General features: G+C 42.0%; 1 protein-coding gene across 2 annotated transcripts in view; it reads right to left on the bottom strand.

The window, feature by feature from the left end:
- Nucleotides 1-7406, bottom strand: part of LOC131912418 (vomeronasal type-2 receptor 1) — a 29615-nt gene extending 22209 nt beyond the window's left edge. The window contains exons 1-2 of one of the 2 annotated variants that reach the window (XM_059264712.1): nucleotides 7171-7406; nucleotides 1414-1705 (exon numbers count right to left, since the gene is read on the bottom strand). In XM_059264712.1, coding sequence (XP_059120695.1) covers nucleotides 1414-1705; nucleotides 7171-7406 — 528 coding nt within the window. Of the gene's footprint in view, nucleotides 1-1413; nucleotides 1740-7170 lie in introns of both variants that reach the window. The other variant, XM_059264713.1, reaches the window with a different exon arrangement.
- Nucleotides 7407-11764: the final 4358 nt, after the last annotated feature.

Below are 11764 nucleotides of genomic sequence, written 5' to 3'. Positions count from 1 at the left end.
TTCGTTTCATTCTTGATCATTTTCAATCCTCTGGCTAACATTTACATCACAGAAGCTATCTACAGGAAAGAACATTTTTAAGAAGCAAGGACAGAACTGATGGGATGGATCAGTGGATAGAGTGCTTGCCATACAAGCCTGATGACCTGAGTTCAATTCCCAAAATCCAGGTAAAAAGTAGATGCAGTGGCACACATCTGTCATCTCAGCACTTCCATAGCAAGATGGGAGGCAGAGAAAGGAGAATTCGCCAGAAGCTTGCAGGACACTTAGCCTCGAGTATACTAGACAACATCAGTAACAAGAGAAACCCTGCCTCAACTGAGTGGAAGGCAAGAAATGACTCTCCAAAGTTGTCCTCTAACCTCCACACTTATGCATGGCAGTCATGTGTGCGTATGCTTGCTCGTGTGCAAGAACCTGTAAAGTTGTTTCAGCTTTTGGTAGTATCCCAAAAGGATATCCGTTTGGTGAAATTCCCAGACCCATTTTAGATTGTGTAATGATTTAAGTCATGATTAATAAGCATCAACAGAGACAAAAACCAAAACATGTGCCTTATTCCAGCTACGGATCAACCCACAGTACTAAGGAGCATGGTGACTAGTGAGAAGTTAATATTCACTGCATCACAACTCCATCGGGGCCAGCAGGATGCTCTGGGTAGAGTAATCGCAAATCACCTCTAAGGAAGCCTCAGTTCTCATGGCTGAGGCTTGCTTAAACAGAGTCACTTGGAACTCTCTCACACTCATCCTAGGATGTCTTTGTAACTTTGTAACAATTTCTACACGCTGTTTGTATTTCTTTAAATATTTTTGTTTGTTTTTCAAGACAAAGTTTCTTTGTGTAACCCTGGTTGTCTGGGAACTAACTCGGTAGACCAGACTAGCCTCTAACTCAGAGATCTGCGCCTATGCCCCTCCCCCAAACACCCCCACCCCGAGTGCTTAGATTAAAGAGTGTGTGTCACCATTTTTTTAATGTATATTGATGTTTTGCCTGCATGTATGTCTGTGTGAGGGTGTCAGGTCCCCTGGAACTGGAGGTACAGACAGGTTGGAGCTGCCATGTGGGTGCTGGGAATTGAACCTAGGTCCTCTGGAAGAACAGCCAGTGCTCTTAACTACTGAGCTATCTCTCCAGCTCTGTGTACCACCATTTTTAAGTGTATGTGCATGTTCTTGCATGAGTTTATGTGCACTGCATGCATGCAGCAGCCCATGAAGGCCTAAAGAAGGCTTCAGATCCCCTAAAACTGGAGTTTCAGATGGTTGTGAACCGACATGAGTCTTGGGGACTGAATCTAGGTCCTCTGCAAGAATGGCAAGTGCTCTTAACCTCTTAGCCATCTCTCCAGGCCCCGTTTCTATTTCTTTACAAGTAAGTGCTCAGCACAGTATTTCGAAATACCTGAGGCAAGTAATACAACCCCAGAATTCTTGAAGCTGCAACTGACAAGGACGATCCCCCTGATCCAACCAGTGCTGCCAGAACTGATCCAGTGCTGTTTCTAAAATTGGGCTGGAATTCCTCCTGCCCCGTCAGAAACACCAAAGCCGACTCCATTGCTTTGGTGATGCTATAGCAGGAATCAAAGATCTGATAGCCCAGAGTGTGGTTGGGCAAAATGTCCGTCCTCTCGTTAATCTCCTTGATGGTGTGGATCATGGTTTTCATCCAGCGGAAACCCCGGAAGTTAAACCTGGAAAGGAAAAGCTTTTGTGAGGCACTGGACACTGGGAGTGGGAGTAGGCAAGAGGGTGGGGGGGGGTGAGACACTTTTCTAGGAAGGAGCTTCAGTTACAATGAGTGATTACAGCTTTTTGCTGAAGCAGCAGCAGGTACCTCAGTCGTCAGCTCGCCTGACATTACAATCTTAAAATATTCAAATGAATCATATTCACTATTGATTAGTAATCTTGGGAAGCAAACGTTTGGATTTTTCTTGCCCTATACATATATATTGTTTATATGCTATGATTTCCTCAAATGGCCAATTATGTCTTTGTCACAAAAATATTGTTCTAGTCAGAATTCTCTTCAGCAACAGTCCCTCCTTTTCCCTTCTCATTGGAAGTTGTAGCTGAAAGTTTTTCTGTGTCCCACCTGGCCTGCAGTTGGGACAACTTTCTCACCCACAGTCCCACAGCCTTTTATAAAATAATCACACAGAGGCTTAATATTAATTATAACTGCTTGGCCATTTGCTCAGGCTTATTACTGACTACCTCTTACACTTAAATTAACCCATAATTCTTATTTATGTTTAGCCACGTGGCTTGGTACCTTTTTTCAGTTCTGCCTTCACATCTTGCTTCCTCTGTGTCTGGCTGGTGACTTGTGACTCAGTCTTCCTCTTCCCAGAATTCTCCTTGTCTATTTATCCCACCTATACTTCCTGCCTGGCTACTGTCCAATCAGCATTTTGTTTATCAACCAATCAGAGCAACATATTTGTAGCTAGAAGTTTTTCTGTGTTCTGCCTGGTCTGCAGCTGCTCAGACCCAAGTAAACACACAGAGGTTTATATTAATTAAAACTGCTTGGCCATTTGCTCAGGCTTATTACTGACTACCTCTTACACTTAAATTAACCCATAATTCTTATCTATGTTTAGCCATATGGCTTGGTACCTTTTCTCAGTTCTGCCTTCACATCTTGCTTCCTCTGTGTCTGGCTGGTGACTCGTGACTCAGTCTTCCCCTTCCCAGAATTCTCCTTGTCTATTTATCCCACCTATACTTCCTACCTGGCTACTGTCCAATCAGCATTTTACTTATCAAACAATCAGAGCAACATATTTTCATAGCATACAGAAAGACATCACCCATCAGGGAGTCCCTAGGGCCATATGATTCCCCTTAGCTTGACCTATGTTCTTCTGAACATTAATAATAATTATAAAAATCACTAAAATACATTAAGAGCAGTCAGAAGAACAGATTGGTGCCTAGCCCAATTTCATCAGAGAGGCTTCATCCAGCAACTGATGGAAACAGATGCAGCCAAATATTAGGCAGACCTCAGGGAATTCTGTGAAAGAGGGGGAAGAAGGATTGTAGGAGCAGTGAGGTCAAGGCACCCCAAGAAAAACCCACAGAATCAACTAACCTTGGTTCATAGGGGCTCACAGAGACTGAACCAACAACCAGGCTCATGGGACTGACCTAGGTCCTCTGCATATACATTACAGTTGTGTAGCTTTGTCTCTTTGTGGGATTACTAACAGTGCAAGTAGGGCCTGTCTCTGACTCTGTTGCCTGCTTTTGGGGCCCTATTCCTCCTACTGAGTCCAGCCTTAATAGGAGAGGAGGTGCCTAGTCTTACTACAACTTGAAATACCATAGCTGGCTGATATCCATGGAAGGCCTGCCTTTTTCTGAAGAGAAACAGAGAAGGAGGAGTAGATGGGGAAGTGAGGGGAAGGCTGGGAGAAGAAGAGGGAGAGGAAACCATGGTCAAGATGTAGAAACAAACCAACAAACAAACAAAAAAAGAAAATAAATTCTTTTTATACAATTTACTAAAATACATTAAGACTCTTAAAGGAGGAGCACAGAAAAGCATTACAAAAATTATGTGTAATACAACTCCAACTGCATAATCTTTCTGAGATTTTTATTTTTAATACTGAAGGATATTGATTGGTTCTCACATATAAACACAAATATGATACATCATCCTTTTAATTCTCTAGCCATTGAAATAGATATTGCAGCTCAATACTACAATTTTTTCAATTCCCCCTATATATGTCAACTAACTCTTCTATTTCCTTCTTTCTCTCTTCAGTGTGAAAGCATATTTTAACTTACTAAAGGCAAGTGCTCCAACATGGCTTTATGCATTAAATTTTCTGTAGATATCTAACTTTGTCTTCTGTTCAGTAATTTTTTTAGTTAAATACCGAACAACAGGAAACTAGAGAGATGGCTCAGCATTTAAGAGCACTGTTGCTTTTTCAGAAGATCAAGGTTAAATTCCCAGCACCCACATGAAGGTTCACAACCATCCATAACTCCAGTTCTAGAGGATCTGATGTCCAACTCTGGCCTCCACAGGCTCCAAGAGTATACCTGGTGCACATAGATACATGCAGGCAAAACATTTACACATAAAAAAATTAAATCTAATAATTAAAAAAACAACAACAAGTAACACTTTTGGAACACTGGAACTTTCTTCCACGTCACTTTGATTGAATTGTCATATAGGAGGTCGCTCTTTGGTTTCTCAAGACAGTAGACCACAACAGTGAAAGAATAAGCATAACACTTTCTGGGTAGGAAACAGAGACACAGTCCAACAGTAACAACACAAGATGGTAAAAGGAGCCATCTGAGTAGATGATGCTCAAAGGGACACCCAGCCCCGGAGGAGCTCACAGGCGTGCTGAGGCTTAAAAGATGACACAGCAAGAGAAGGAAACTTCAAACAGAAGGAGCAGTCGGAGTCAAGGCTCCTGCCAGGGGAACACGGTAGTTAGTGTCAAGGAATGGGAAGACTGGTATGGTTAGAGGAGAGAGGCTCGGCTGGAGCAGCGTGGGTAAGGAGAGAAGAGGGCAACAGACCATACAGCACAGAGTGCTGTTTCCAGATTAACAACAGTGACATCATCAAACTTTTGAAGTAAATGTAGCAGTATCTTTTTTTAAGTAAGATTAAAAATTCACTTCAAGAGCTAGAAAAATATTTGCCTGCTTTGAACTAGTAACTTGAGCTCTTGAGAAGTTAACTGAAAAAAAAAAAAACTCTGAGAAAGCTATCTACTCCCAAAGGGCAGTACAGAGTTGTTGTTGTTTACATTATTTATTTACTTTATTGGTGTTTTGCTAGAATATATATCTGTGCACAAGGGTTGGGTCCCCTGGAACTAGAGTTACAGATGGTTGTGAGCTCTTATATGGGTGCTGGGAATTGAATCTGGGTCCTCTGGAGAAGCAGCCAGTGCTCTTAACTAATGAACCATCGCTCCAACCCACAGAGATTATTATAGTACTGGAAAACTAGAACAAACTAATATGCCCACTGATGGAACCTCAACTGTATGAGAATATTTCCCATCATTACAAAACAATGATCCAAGAAACGATACAGCAGTGAGAAAACAATTGTGAGTGAAACAGGCAAGTGTGAACACTTTCGATAATTAAAGCTGCGTGTGAGGTATTTTAACGATTACCAGGGAAATCATTCTAAATCATCGCAGGATAATTACTAAAAAGATGATAAATTTTCCTCCATTCATTAATTTTTCTTATGAGATTCACAATATTTCATAATATCTAAATCTTCCTTTTATGACAATCAAACAAAGCTTAAATATGCCTTTCTCTTCTCCATTTCATTATTTTTCTCTGTTCTGAGCAACATTTTTCAAAACAATACAAAGTCTTCCTGTTTTGTGTACTTTTAACAGATGGACAACTGAAATGAGTATTGTGTTAAAGTTGTTTATTGCAGAAGGAAACGTCTCCAAACCCCAAGTTGGAGTTCTGAATCAGTTAAAGTTTATGATTCAAAAAATAAAATGAATATTGCTTTGACCCTGGATTATGAACACTACACAGACCACTGGAAGAATAATAAGAGGCTTGGGGAACACTAGGGTTGAAACTATTGACAGACACTGGTGGAAAATAATCCTGAAGATCTAATTTTAAAGAAATGTAGTTTTTTTAACATTATAAGACCAAGATGTAGCCACTCAAATCCTAATTTCAATGATTACACAAATCCCAAAATAACACTAGTCAGGGCATTATTTTAAATAGGACAGATATCCGCTGTTTCAACTACGCTGTAATAACATATTATTTTATGGGAGGGAAATTCATATTTTAAAATCTGTCTATTATCTTTACCATCTAACATTACTGGGAGAGAAACCTTCAGAGTTTCCAGTGAAGGGTGGGGAACAAATTAAGTAATTCCATTTATAAAATATCAGTGGGTTAAATTATGGTGAACTCTAAGTTTTCATTTCAATTATTGGGGATTAAAGAAGTGAAAACTCCTGTGATAAATAAAACTTGACTCTACAGTAATCTATTTGTAGGTAAAATCCTATGTCTTCTTCCTCCATTCCCTTTTGTGGACAACAGTCCCAGGCTTGAGGAAGGCAGGAATTGAAACATTTGTATTTTCTGAAGACATGGAGATGGTTATTATCTTTCACACAATGACATCTCAAATATGGAGCATGAAACATTTCAAAGAAAAGAAGTTGTGATCAGTAAAAATGTGAAGTTGTCAGAAACTGCTAAATGTTTACAGTATACATTGACAACTCTTATGGCCATGAAGTGTCATGGAAATGCCTAGTGTGTTAGGTAAAAGTCCAGCTAAAACTATGTTTGTATTACAGTTACAAATATTTAAGGCCATATATATATATATATATATATATATATATATATATATATATATATATATATATATATGGGGGCCAAGAAACAATACAGAAAAAATGAAAAATTGCTTTCTGATAACAATAAGTTGTTGGTAATTTGCTTTGCTTTCTTCAATTTGTGGCATTCTTTTCATACTAAAGTGGTTGTGTGTGTGTGTGTTTGTGTGTGTGTGTTTGTGTGTGTGGTGTGTATGTGTGTGAGTGTATTATGTACAGATAGTTGTCCTATCCATGCTTTGAATTTCTCACAACTGATTATTGGCAAATTCTAGTATCAGGCATGGATCTTTTTTCCTGAGGAGGTAACTTGGAGATGCAAACACTAAGGGCAAAAGCTTCCAGCAGGGTAGGTCTTGCTCAGATAAATCAGTGCTCCCCTGCAATATGCTGCTCTTGAAGAGAGTTTCAGTCTTTGCTAATTAACAGTAAATCGGCAGTGCTACATAATTCTGCATCTGTGCTTCTCAAACCTCAGTGTGCACATGAATCAAGAGGCGTCTTCTCAAAACACGAGCTCTCTCACTCTGCAAGTCTGGGATGCAGCCCCTAACTCTACATGCCTAATAAGCTCTTGCATGCATGCATGCATGCATGCTGCTGCTGCTGCTTGCTACTGCTGCTGCACCACAGAGCACTCTGTGAGAAACAACCGTTCTGTACAGCATCAAGAGTCCAGCTGGATACCCAAGCCCCATGATCATCACTCCTCCCCCACCAACTGAACTGACAAAAACGAAGACTGAACAATGGCTTACCCTTCACATATAGGTGATACTGGCTCCAAAATAGATTCATCTACTGGGATGGTCCTGGAGTGAATAGGAAACAGTCCTGCAATAATAAGTGAATGGTTTTTGGCATCTACATATCCAGTCAAATTAAACCTGCCCATCAACCTGCATTGTAGTTCCTCCGTTTGGTTTTGAGCACCGAATACAGCCCATAAAAATGCAAGAAATCCTAGAGCCAAGCATATCTTTCTGCTGGCCATGTTAATAGGGTGTCTAAAGAAAGTGACTAGTGTGGAAATCACACACCTTTTAGTGAAGCATCTTGATTGAGCACTAGAGTGTATGTGTCCCAGTGGACTTGGCTTGCCACTACTTGCTACATAATTTTCATGTCTCAATCACAGGCGTTGCAATCACTTGCAATTTGTGGATCTGGACTGGGAGCTGAGTAACCCTTGGAGAAGAAGCTTCTGAAAATCCCCTTATGCTTTGTAATAATATAGATTCTGAGTTTGAGTCATTTTGTTTTGTAGAAACTGTCCCTCTCTTTCCCAGCACTGTTGGCTTCATCAGTTCTCACTGCAGTCAATTCTGTGGGGGGTCTTCTCTGTGCCAAAGATGAGAAGGAAGCATCCTGCTTCATCATAAAGTACCCAAAGTGTGACAGTAGTATCATTACCCCACTGATGACTAGGAAGCTAACAAAGTACCTTAGAAAAAAATCTGTACAGCCCAGATGTATTTAATGAACTTCTTTCATACATGCCATTTCCTTTACCCTTTAATACCACGTGCAGCACTATTCTCAAGACCCACTCAAAAGACTCAGGCTCATAGCTCTGGTTTCTCCTGAAAAAAAAAATCTCTCTCCCCTATCCCTCCATCCTCTCTCTCTCCCCCTTTTTCTTCCTCTCCCCTCTCCCTTCCCATGTCTATTCACCCACACATCCCCATTCTGCTGCTGAGCCACACCTCTAGTCCATCTGCTTCCTTTCTTACCAGGCCAGCTCAGAGACAAACTTCTCTTGTAAGATCAGTTTACCCTTTTTCTTAGTCCTCCCCAGTTGCCCTCTCATCCCTGTTTCAAACATCTCTCCTCCAAGTACAAAATTCACAATAGTTTCAGACTACAGCCCAGGCAAAGTATTAGATACTGAAAATAGTGTAGACCCTTTTCTCACGCAACGTTTATCCAAAGCACTTTCCTCACAGTTGTGAGAGAAACCCACACAAACTTGATGTACACTGGAAATGAATATAGCTTTAATTGCCATCCTAAGACATAGAACAAGCTAAAGGTGCACAATAAGGAGATTTTGAGTCATAAATGGTCTAGTTACATGATGGAATGCACAGCCTTTTAGATCACGTTCTTAAGAACAAAAGTATAACCCCTCACCAGCTGCAGCACTCAGAAGAATGGGCCCTGCACCCCGCCTGGGCAGCACTGTAGACAGGGATGTGGGTGAGCCAGCCCTGAGGGTATGAGGGCCATAGCTGGTATCACTTCCCTCATTTTCCATGTGGTGGTGAGGGTGAGGGAAAGATGCCCTCCCCCCCTTGCCCTGTCACCTGTAATGGGCAAAGGAGCTGAACCACTTCCTTACCAGCTGCAGCGCTCAAGAAAGTAAGCCCTGCACCTCGCCTGGGCAGCAGAGTAGAACTGATCCTATTGGGTACTGGTGAATCAACCGGACAAAGCAAGCGGGGGAGATGCGGCCCAGCCCCTCATCTGCCATATGATTGTGTGGGTGGGCGAGAGATGCTCTCCCTACTCCCCCCTCATGCCTCCACCCTCCCACCCCTCACCCCTCACCACTTATAGCAGGTTGGGAAAACTGGCCCTGAGGTCATATAAGCGGGAAAGCTGTCTCTGCCCCTCACCAGCTGCAGCACTCGGGAGAATGGCTCCTACATCTTCCCTGGGCAACACAGTAGAACTGGCCCTGATGGTGCAGGTGTGGGAGACCCAGCCCTGAGGGTGTGAAAGCAGAAGTGGCCCTGCCCCTTGCTCATCGCTTCAAGGGGTGACCCAGCCAGGGCAATGCTGGAGAGCTCACCCTGGTAGTGAGGTAGAACTGGCGAACTGACCAACCCTGCAACTACCCAGGCCCAGAACTAGGGTTATGGGTTGGCTCACCCCAAACATCTACCCCATCTATGATCTACAGGAGCAGGTGAAGTTGTTGGTCCTGTGGACCTAAAGCTGCAGGATCTCCTCAACACAGGGCAACAACAGGATACCAAAGAGGAGTCCCAGTGAGGGCCCAGCATCAATAGTGTAGCAGAAGCCAGAGGCCTCAAACTAGACCAAAGACTCTTTGTAATGAATACATGCAAGTAACAATATATGGATTAAAGGGTTTACTGCATGACTCACTGAGTTACACTACAGCTTCCATGATGAGATTTTTTTTCCTTTTTTTTTTCCTCTTAAATTTTATTCTATTTTGTAAGGGTAGAAGTTGCAAGGACAGAGGGTGGATACAAAGGGAGGAGAAATGAAAGGGATCAAGACGCATGATGTGAAAGACACAAAGAATTAAATAAAAAGAAAGTTTAAAAAAGAAAGAAAAAGAACAAAAGTACTCACAAGTGGCTGGAGAGATGAGCCAGCAGTTAAGAGTACACAGGCTGCTCTTGCAGAGGAGCTGGGTTAAGGTCCCAGGACACACAGTAAGTGGCTTATAACAGCTTTTAATTTCAGTTCCAAGGAATCTGACACCGTCTTTTGGCTTAGCTGGCACCTATATACACATGATGAACATAGTATCCATAAAGGAACACACATACTATTAATTTTACTAACTATACATTTTTATTTAATCTTTAAAAATACAAAAGAAAATCTCACAGTGGTGTATAATGTTAACACATGTGAAATTACAGTCTAGATTTCTAGAATTTCTCAGTAGATTGTAACTCTCTTTTATCTGTTTATTTCCATCTTAGAGTTTAGAAGAAACCACTGCCAAATAGAAATCAGAGGGAAGGGAAAATCCCCTTGTCACACTGCCTTAACAGACCACTCATTTTCATGACTCCCCATTCATTCCTATACCCAGTCAGTACTCATGCTATACTGTTAGGTTAATGTGTGATTTTTTTTAGCCTTCTCCTTTATACTTCTCTATATTTTCCTATACAAACTCTACAGCGTGGGACTGGGGAGATGATTCAGTGGTGAAAGCTATACAAGTATGAGGACCAGCATTTGATTTCCCAGTACTCATATAAATGTGGGATGAGCATGCGTGGCAGACAGCCTATCGGCAGAAACAGCATCCCAAGGACAAAACAGCAAGCCACCCTAGACAAATCAGCTCTTAGTTCAAGTGCAAGGCTGCCATCATTTATGAAGTGGTGTGGCCAAGGAAGACAGCCGATGTCAACCTCTGCCCTTCATACCATAGGCACACATGTGCACATGTACCTGCCCACACACATGCACACAAACACACACACACCCACACACCCTACATAACATAGTGTCTTATATTTATTGAATAAACAAAAATATACTAACAGAAATTTTTTTCGATTACATGCATGCTCCTTCAACTATAACTCTCAGCACACATTTTGCATATAATACTGTTATTATCACCAGTCATCTGGGCCTCACTTCATCTCCACTATAGGATTTCTCAGTAGTTAGCTAAGCATAGTCTCCCACTGACACAGGGGGAGCCTCTCATTCCTACTTCACTGGTGAACTACGAGGCCATGCTCATTTTCCCACAGCTGGCTTGGCCTTCACAAGTGACCCCAAGAGTGACTTCCTGACCCTGACCAAGTTGTCTCTAGGTCCATCACATGCCTCACTGGTCTTTTTCTGAAGTGTGGACGGTTCACATATTCTCCCCTCATACCTTCCACATGTTGGTGGCAAGACTGAGTGACTAGACAGTCTCAAGAGAGTCTCCCTGAATGGCTTCCAAGTTTGATGAAAGATCGGGTATATGACCACTCCTCAATGCTAACAGCATAAGAATCCTCCTGAGCTTAATAAAGGCTTAGTTCATGACTTTCTCGGAATGTCTGGGAATGACTCATCACTCATGTTTGGCCCTTTCATTTCATTTCATTTATTGATTGATTGATTATTTTCTTGTTTTTACATCCTAACCAAAGCTTCCCCTCCCTCTCCTCTTCCTAGTCCTCCTCCTACATCTGCTTCCCATCCACCCACTTCTCTTCCTCTGTTTATCCTCCAAAAAGGGCGGACCTCCCATGGATATCAGCCAGCTATGGTATATTAAGTTGCAGTGAGACTAGGCACCTTTTCTCCTATTAAGGCTGGATAAGGCAATCTGGCAGGAGGGAAGGGTTCCAAAAGCAGGCAACAGAGTCAGAGACAGCTCCCATTCTCACTGTCTCACATAAAGACAAAGCTACATAACTGTAACATATATGCAGAGAGCCTAGGTGAATCCCATGCAGGCTCCATGGTTGTTGGTTCAGTCTCTGTGAACCTGTGAGTCCAAGTTAGTTGATTCTGTGGGGTTTTTTTGTGGTGTCCTTTACACCATTAGGTCCTACAATCCTTTCTCCCCCTCCTCTGCATGATTCCCCAAGCTCTGCCTAATGTTTGGCTGTGGGTCTGCATCTGTTTCCG

This window comes from Peromyscus eremicus, chromosome 6, assembly GCF_949786415.1.
Source record: "Peromyscus eremicus chromosome 6, PerEre_H2_v1, whole genome shotgun sequence".
In the NCBI taxonomy this organism is placed as follows: Eukaryota; Metazoa; Chordata; class Mammalia; order Rodentia; family Cricetidae; genus Peromyscus; species Peromyscus eremicus.
The sequence above is the reverse complement of the archived record's forward strand: the minus strand, read 5'-3'. Positions and strand labels throughout refer to the sequence as shown.